The 9640-nt window shown below is 35.6% G+C and overlaps 1 protein-coding gene and 1 pseudogene across 1 annotated transcript; both read right to left on the bottom strand.

The window, feature by feature from the left end:
• Window positions 1–3425: 3425 nt before the first annotated feature.
• LOC118015590 (olfactory receptor 1052-like) lies at window positions 3426–4378 on the bottom strand. The gene has a single exon (XM_035012329.1). It carries the CDS (start codon window positions 4362–4364, stop codon window positions 3426–3428), a length of 939 nt encoding a protein of 312 aa, XP_034868220.1. The 5' UTR covers window positions 4365–4378.
• A 1282-nt stretch (window positions 4379–5660) lies between these two features.
• LOC118016370 lies at window positions 5661–5819 on the bottom strand (annotated as a pseudogene).
• Window positions 5820–9640: the final 3821 nt, after the last annotated feature.

Here is a 9640-nt window from a genome sequence, read left to right as displayed (position 1 = left end):
CTTTTTTCCCCCAAGATTTTATTTATTTATTTATTTGACACAGAGAGAGAGAGAGAGAGAGTGAGAGAAAGAGTACAAGCAGAGGGAGGGGTAAAGGGAGAGGGAGAAGCAGGCTCCCCGCTGAGCAGGAAGCCAGGTGTGGGGCTGGATCCCAGATCATGAGATCATGACCTGAGCCGAAGGCAGACGCTTAACCAACTGAGCCACCCAGGCACCCCTCAGGACAGTATTCTGATTCAGCAAACACTGAATATCTGAGCAGTCTAAGAATGAAGAATGAGAATATATGAATTTTAAGACTTCATTAGATATATCTAAGACTAATTGATACCAACTCTAAAGAAAGAGATGGGTCTTGCTTAAATTGAAAAAAAAAAAAGTCGTATTTAATTGGTAGAATTTTAACAAGCTAGTTTTACAGGGGAAGGATGACAAACATTGGACATTTGTAGAGGGCATTCTATAGCAGATTAGGTTTTTGATGGGATGAAAATATGCTCCTTAGATATCCATAATTCTGGGAGTTGCAATTTGTTTACAGGCCACAACTGACCAAGGACTAACTGAAAATTGCCATCAAAGCTGGGATTGATGTAATCCCTATTGTGTCCACAGCACAAGACCAAATCTCAAATCTTGGGAACCATGAATTCATTACACTGACTGTGGGTCTCTTAATAAATAACAAACATGACCATGGTGCAAATGTACCCATAATTAGTCCACATAGTGCCAGCAACTTATTTCCCTGATGAGTTAGGCCAATTTCTAAACTACAAACTCCAAGTCTACCCACGTGAAATAAAAAAGTAACACATATTTAATAGAGATTCTCTGTGAGCTAAAAGGAAAGTTATGTTAGATAAACATCTGCCAAGTCCTGATTTCTCCAAGTGTTGATGTTGAGCAGTAACCGATTTTATGGAGGGGGTAGAGGGATTGGAGCTAAAAATGCCCATTCTTAATTTTGTATCCTGATATTTTACATGAAATTTGAAGAAATAGCATCAGATATTTCATTCATGAAGTCCTCATTTATTTCTAATTGACTAAGTATATTAACCACTTAAGGATATTTAGAATCTGCTTAACTGAGTTGCATTTACTGATATGTGTGATGCACACACACACACACACATAAATGTATATATATGAGTCAGGTATATATATGGTATATTACCCATTATATAGAATATATTACTCATTTTCCAATCTTCATCCTACAAATCTGCCACACGCCCTTCATCTGCCTCACAATTTAGGAAAGGGATTTTCTTTTTTATCTTATTTGAGCATCCAGCTACCATTTATAATATAATATAGTTCCTATATATACTATAATACAGTAACTCTTTGTTAGGATGAGTTGAAAGTCAGTATTAAACATAAAAAAATATCTTACTTTTGTTCCATAAAATAACACCCCTCCCACACATGTACACTTAGTAAACATTTTTATTTACATCCTGACTAGCCCCTTATTTTATGAGCTGAGTATTATAACAGAATGAGTTCAGTTTGTTTTTCTGAGTTTTAATTATCTGACTTACATACTATTCCTTGTGTTTTATACTCTAGGACATAAGATATTGAATGCTGTTGAAAAAATTGTGAAGAACAATATAAAGTTAGATTTACTTATCATTATTATTTTACTTTTACTTTTTTCCGAAAACCAAAACTTTAATACAAATCCATTTATATGAATGTCTTTTAGACATAAATGTCACATATTTGTAGCCCTATGGGACCCAATTTCAAATAATATATTAAATAATTTTAGGGGTGCCTAGGTGGCTCAGTCAGTTAAGTGTCTGCCTTAGGCTCAGATCATGGTCCCTGGGTCCTGGGATGGAGCCCCTCATCAAGCCCTGCATCAGGCTCCCTGTTCAGCTGGGAGTCTGCTTCTCCCTCTCTTTCTGCCCCTCTCCCTGCCTGTGCATGCTCTCTCTTTCTCTCTCTCAAATAAATAAATAAAATCTTGAAACAAATAAAAGATAAATGATTTTGGATAATCATAAAGGGTCATACAAATGTTATATGATGTTCTTGGTGTTGTTGGTGGTATCATTATTTCATTCTGAAAAGTAAACTTTCATATGAATTTCTTTGCTTGATTTCTAGTATAATGAAGATGTCAATTTGCTATCTTTTTTCACATTTCAATTTGCTACCTTCACAGATATTGGAGCCATTCACTCATGAGTTTGGCTGTCACTGAGAGGGAAAAAAAAGTTTAATCTAGCCTGCCATGTAAAACCATGCCTTAATATCTATAGAGTATTCAGCTGTCTCATTGTGCTACTTAGGCTAGTTGCCTCCTATTATTTCAGTATTTAAAAGAATCTCCAAAAATTAAATATAATTTTGTTTGTAAATGGAGATATTCTCTGGAACACTGTTTTGTTTCTAGATAGGAGACTTTATAGCAATTTAGGGGAAAGAAATAACTACGGAAGAATCAATATTTGTGGGCCTGATTCCATCATTATGCACTTGTACATATAATTTGAATCAGAGGGGAAACAGTGGCTTCACATATTTTCCCTTCCTGAAATACATAGCACACATTTCCTCCTGCATAGAATACCTTCAGGTAATTTCTTGTTTAAAGTCTAAAGAATATTCTGGAAGATGTTTAATGGAAAAAGGGAAATGGGTCTGATTATTCATGACTCCCAAACTATCTTTGAGACCTCCTTTCTAAACATGAAGTCAAATTCTTCAGCGTACGTTTTCTCAGAGTATTAGTAACCATCCCACGTGGAGTGGTAGTAAAAGTGTGGCATTCTGTCCTGTTCGGTTTCGTAGGCAATCATGGAAACCAAAGCCAGGCGCCGGAGAATGGTCCAGACTAACCACTGGGAATGAAATGACACAGGCAATCTAGAACCCAAATTCTTTTTCTGACTATTTTTGAGTATTTGCATTTATTTTGAAAAATGTCTGGCTATAAGTAATCCAGGCTAATTTCAGAACATGCATATGCCAGCTTTGTGGATAATTCAAGTACCAATCCTTTTTGCTTTAAAAATATTTTACTTATTTCTGTGCTTAATAGAGAGACTGAGTTAAGAGATATTTTATTACTTACTAATCTTATGTTTGTATCTGTCTATTTGGGTGTCTGTATATTTATTTGTATGTACTCATTTCTACACATGTACAGGAATGAAAGTGTCTTCAACCGTCCAGAGATAAATAGCTTAGATCTTACTATGGTTTTTAGGTTATTTTACAAAATAACCAGGCGTATCTCTTGTACCTGTTATTCTTCTAGACTTTTTTCTTCTGTTGTAAAATAGAAGGCTCCCATTAAGTAAACTCTAGGATTTCTTTGGGCTCAAAACTTTAATAAATTCATATAAATATTCTTATCCAGGAGACTTCTTTATATGCTATTTTGGGACACATATGGTGTGAAATTAACAAGGAAAATATTTCATTTCTATAGCTCTTTTCACAGCATCTTTCACCTCCTTGTTCCTCAGGCTGTAAATCATTGGATTTAACATAGGAATCACCAGGGTATAGAACACAGATACCACCTTTTCTTGTTCTAAGGAATATTGGGAGCTTGGCTGGATGTAACTAAAGCTTACAGAGCCGTAGAATAAAGTCACAGCCGTTAAATGTGAAGCACAGGTGGAGAAGGCTTTGTGTCTACCGGCTGCTGAGCGGATCCTCAGGATAGCAGCCACAATGAAGACATAGGAGATCATCACAATCAAGAAAGTGATCATAGCAATAATTCCAGAGAAGATTAAAAGCAACAGTTCATTCATGGATGTGTCAGAACATGACAACTTCAATAATGGGGGAAGGTCACAGAAGAAGTGACTGATGATATTCGGCCCACAGGAAGACAATTTCACCAAGCCAATCGTGTGTGTCAGTGAGTTGATGAAGCCTCCTACACATGACCCAGTGATCAGGACCATGCAAACTATTTTAGTCATAGCCACTGTGTAAAGTAAAGAGTTCACGATGGCCACGTAGCGGTCATAAGCCGTTGTTGCCAGCAAGAAGCCCTCAGTGGTAAGGAGTGACACAAATAAAAAATATTGCACGATGCACGCAGAGAATGAGATTGTCTCCCGTTCAACAAAGGAGTTCAGCAGCATTTTTGGTGCAAAGACTGATGAATAGCAGGTATCAACAAATGAGAGCCAGCTAAGGATATGATACATGGGTGTTTGGAGTTTGGGAGTTATTTGGATTAGAAAAAGCATTCCTAGATTCCCTACCAAAGAAATGGTATAGATCAGCAGGAATAAAACAAAGAGGACCACTTTCAGTTCAGCACGATCTGTCAGTCCCAAAAGGATAAATTCTGTAACCAGTGTCAAATTAACAGCAGCCATGTGTGTGTGTGTGTGTTTCTTGGTACCTGTTAATGATAAGAAAATCGAAACAGAATAATCATGCCACACTATCAAGACTCCTTGGAATCCCTAACTAGCTGTGCAACTTGAGCTGTTGACTTTTCTGGTTGTTTTACCTATAAAATTAGAAATTTTTAACTAGAAAGTCTCTAGTCTTTTCAAGTACTGTTTATTAGTTTATTCCAAAAGGAAATTCCACAAGTAAGAAAATAAAACATTAGGGTCTTAGCTTCAAAGTGTGTTTAAATGCTTCTCTTTTTATGTGAGAGGTAAAAAAAAGCTAAAGTGAATTTCATTCTAAAATGTATGCAATGCAAAGTCTAGTTTATAAAGCATAATAATCAAGGTTGGAAATTTAATCTGTGTTCTCATTGAAGTTCTTTTAAACTTCTCACTTTGGATTTAATGGTAACTAATGTCAAATACATCCAAATATAAGAATTAACTGTACTATGGCATTTGAACTGAGAAATTCCATGTATGCCTTCACGTTTAGTTCATATTCTACGATTTTTTTTTTAAGTTGGACATGATGAAAGACAAAGCCCTACATCCAAAAACTTTGTGGTCATCCTTAGAAAATAGCCAGAGGCATTGGTTTCTGAGAAAAATGCCCACTGGGAATGAGAGGAGAGGGTACTCTGACCTGGAATGTGAAACATGATGAATAGCAACTTATAATTGGCTTTTGATATCCAATAGAAATATCTTACTCAGGAGACTCAGGAAACAGAGTTTTTATACTTTTTCTGATAAAGAACAATGTAAACCTGTAAAATAAAGAAAACCTATAAAGCATACAGATACTTTTTCACAATATTTTTTCGGATGTTGCAATACATTTCCTAAAATATGCAATGTCTTTTCCACTTAATGCACAATGGTTGATTATTACATTTTGTCTGAAAAAATATAACTATCTTTTTACACTATGTAGCAAATAAAAATAAATATTTTAAACAGTTCACGATGCTATAGTTTTACCTCTTTAGAATAAAGGGAGGTGTTTTTGATGGCTTCATTATCTTTTCACTTGGGAGACACTATTTCTTTAGTACAGTAGGTAAAACAGAAAAAAACAACATTACAAAGTTATTGAAATAGTAAGAAATGAGGTAACTGTGTTAGATGTAAAATATCTACACTGATAGGTGAATAATCCCTATGGGAATATGTAATTATGACAGACTGCAATTCATCCTTTAGGGAAAAATATTCCACACTGATTAAAACACCGGTTTTTCATTGTTTCACTAGATGTTGCCTACCAATTTTGACGTTAATGTAGAAAAAGAAATTGAAGCGTAGGATAAGGGGTGAGAAAAAATGGCCAAATTATAAATTCCTCTTACTCTGTGTTTATAAGAATAAAATTAGCAATAATCGCGCCTCGGATAAACCTCATTGGCTACAATACTGCCACCATGCAAAGCTATAAGAATAAAATTAAAACATAATGTTTGTGTCTTCTTCATCTTGTTTTTTGTACTTTTAACTGATTTTCAAAATGTATTTATATGAGAGAGTCAAATAAGTGAGTTTCACTTACCAGTGGAAGAAAAAAATATTCAATACTTTAGCTTATTTAGGAACCATATAACTGCTCAATCCAATGGATTATTTCTCTATATTCCCCCCAAACAATCAATCACACAGAAAAGTTGTATTTGTCTAACACAGTGATATAAAAATAGGGTAAATGATAGTAGTTACAGTAGTAAGATTGAAATTCAAACTTCTTCTTTAATATATGATAACCATAAGCAGAGCCTCCATGGTAGGAAAGCAAGAGCAAGATGGTCAAAAAATTTGCTCAATCTAACATCTGGGTCATTCAGTTTCTACTGACTTCTTTTTTTCCTGAGTCCAATGTATTACATTTTTCTGTTTCTTTGTAGGTCTTGTAAATTTCTGTTAAACCTACACTTTATATGTAATACAGTGTTAATGTTCTGCATTTTGTATGTGCAGCTTTGTTAAGTACTGGCAATTATTTTTTCAAAGTTGTTCTGAGTAACATCTCTGTCAGTGCTTTATGAGAGTTGTAGCTGCTCCATCTCTTCAGCACTTGATATTGGAAACTTTTTAAAAAAGATTTTATTTTTTAAAATAATCTCTACAACCAGCACGGGCCTCAAACTCACAACCCTGAGATCAAGAGTCACTTGCTCCACCAACTGAGAGACAGGTGACCCTGATTTCGTATACTATTTTTATTGTCATATCATTTTGTGGTTAATTTTCTTTCCCCAGATTTCTAATAAAGTTGAGCAACTTTCCTTTATTTTTACTGGAAGTTGAGAGATTTTCAATATTTATTGTGTCATGTGCCTTGCAGATATTTTGCCCCCTGTCCGCACCTTTTTTTCTATTATGTTGTCTATCTTGGTTTTATTAGTTTGTAAGATTTCTTTATACATTTTGATTATAGTTTCATAAATATGTAGGGAAACTATTTTCACTGACTCTGGTTTACTTTTTCATTCTATAATTTTTTTAAAAAGATTTTATTTATTTATTTGACAGAGACAGCGAGAGAGGGAAAACAAGCGGGGGAAGTGGGAGAGGGAGAAGCAGGTTTCCCGCCGAGCAGGGAGCCCGATGCGGGGCTCAATTCCAGGACCCTGGGACCATGACCTGAGCCGAAAGCAGACGCTTAACGACTGAGCCACCCAGACACCCCTATAAATATATTTTTAAATATCAATGTAACTCAATGCTCCTTACTTTCTCCTTAATGGTCATTTTGTGTCTTATTTAAGAAATGTTTTGCCTATTAAGTTTTTAAGATGTCTCGATTTATATTTTTTATTGTTCTAACTTTTGCATTTACTATGTTATGGATTGGCTTCCATTTTAAATTATGCAATTTGAAATATTAAGTATAATGCACTCCATTCCTTATTTCACTTTTCTTATTAAAGCCTTAGAAGATTGGGGTGCCTGGGTGGCTCAGTCGTTAAGCGTCTGCCTTCGGCTCAGGTCATGATCCTAGGGTCCTGGGCTTGAACCCCACATCGGGCTCCCTGCTCAGCGGGAAGCCTGCTTCTCCCTCTCCCACTCCCCCTGCTTGTGTTCCCCCTCTCGCTTTGTCTCTCTCTGTCAAATAAATAAATAAAATCTTAAAAAAAAAAAAGCCTTAGAAGATTTAATCCCACTGATCCACACTGCTTTTTGCATTGTTTCCATGCATTTATATTCTATTTATTTTAAACCTCCTAATAAAATATTATTATTGTTGTACAGTCAAAATTCAATCACAATTTGTAATTACCCACAAATCTCCAATTTACCCTTCCCTTTGCTTTTCATATTTTCATTGAAATTCCATTTTTTTGTCTTTTCCTCTGAACACTTGTTCAGGAATTATATACACATGCATACACATACCACATTGTAAAGTGCCCTGATATTAAATATATAATTTATTTCAGATTTCTTTTTTATTTATTCATTTGAGAGACAGACGGAGAGAGAGAGAGAGAAAATGTGAGCAACAGGGAAGGTCAGAGGGAATGGTAGAAGCAGACTCCTTGCTGAGCTGGGAGCTGGATGTGGGTCTTGATCCCAGAACCCCTGGATCATGCATGACCTGAGCTGAAGGCAGATGCCTAGCTGACAGAGGCACCCAGGCACCCCAAGTATACAATTTATTTCAATTTTATGTATATGCACATGAGCATAACCACCACACAAATCGTAATGATACAGATATTTCCAGCACTACAGAATGGTCCCTCATAGCTATATTACCATAACTTAAATTTATCTGTTGTTAAACCTTACACAAATGGAATCCTACACATGGACTTTTCTTTTTTTAAATATATGGACTTTTAGTTTCTGCTTTTCTTTATTGAGCATAACATTTGTGACATTCATTTACCTTATTGTACATCAGTAGCTTTTTTAAAAAAGTGATGTTTAGCCTGCCATTTTATGAACATATCAAAATTTATTAATGTATTCCTTAAAATGGTCTGTTTTTTTTATTCTTATGTTAATCCCCATACATTACATCATTAGTTTTAGATGTAGTGTTCCATGATTCATTGTTTGTGCATAACACCCAGTGCTCCATGTAGAATGTGCCCTCCTCAATACCCACCACCAGGCTAACCCATCCTCCCACCCCCTCCCCTCTAGAACCCTGTTTGTTTCTCAGAGTCCATTGTCTCTCATGGTTCGTCTCCCCCTCCGATTTCCACCGCTTCATTCTTCCCCTCCTGCTACATTCTTCTTCTTCTTCTTCTTTTTTTTCTTTCTTAACATATATTGCATTATTTGTTTCAGAGGTACAGATCTGTGATTCAACAGTCTTACACAATTCACAGCGCTTACCAGAGCACATACCCTCCCCAGTGTCTACCACCCAGTCACCCCATCCCTCCCACCCCACCCCCCACTCCAGCAACCCTCAGTTTGTTTCCTGCGATTAAGAATTTAAAATGGTCTGGTTTTTGTTTCTAGTTTATAAGTATAAATATTATGAATAAAACTGCTGAGAATTATTGTTCGTGTATGTTTGTGAACACACACATTCATAGCTGGGAAATCTTGGGACATAAGCTAGCCGTATATTCGGTTTACCATCAGACAGTTCTCCAAACTGCCTGTATCATTTTCATACACCTGTTGGAAATGTGTGAGTAATGACATTAAACATTTTTACATATGCTTATTGGTTATTTTGAATGACTTTCATATAAACGTTTTTCTATTTTTTTTTCCATATTTAGTTGTCTTATTTGTCTTTTATTGACTGGCAGTTCTTTTTAAATATTTTGGATGAATCTTTTGCCAGTACACTATGAATATTTTTCCATATTCTGTGGCTTACCTTTTTAGTCTTGTAATGGTGTATTTCCAGGGACAGAAGTCCTCATTTAAAACAAAACCTCACTGGGTGTTGTATAGAAGTGTTGAATCACTCAATTCTACACCTGAAACGAATATTATACTGTATGTCAAGCAACTGGAATTTAAATAAAAATTTCGAGAAAGAATAAATAAATAAAACACAGATCTATTCTCCCATTGTTCTTTTTATTTTAGTGTTTGTATATCCTTTTTTAAAAAAGATTTTTAAAAATATATTTGTCAGAGAGAGAAAAAGAGAGCACAAGCAGAGGGAGAAGCAGGCTTCCCGCTGAACAGGAAGCCTAATGTGAGACTCAGTCCCAGGACCCTGGGATCACCACCTGAGCGGAAGGCAGACGCTTAACTAACTCAACCACCAGGTGTCCCTGTATATC

This window comes from Mirounga leonina, unplaced genomic scaffold, assembly GCF_011800145.1.
Source record: "Mirounga leonina isolate KUSES-001 unplaced genomic scaffold, KU_Mleo_1.0 Mir_166, whole genome shotgun sequence".
Taxonomy (NCBI): domain Eukaryota; kingdom Metazoa; phylum Chordata; class Mammalia; order Carnivora; family Phocidae; genus Mirounga; species Mirounga leonina.
This window is presented reverse-complemented; position numbering and strand designations above follow the sequence as displayed.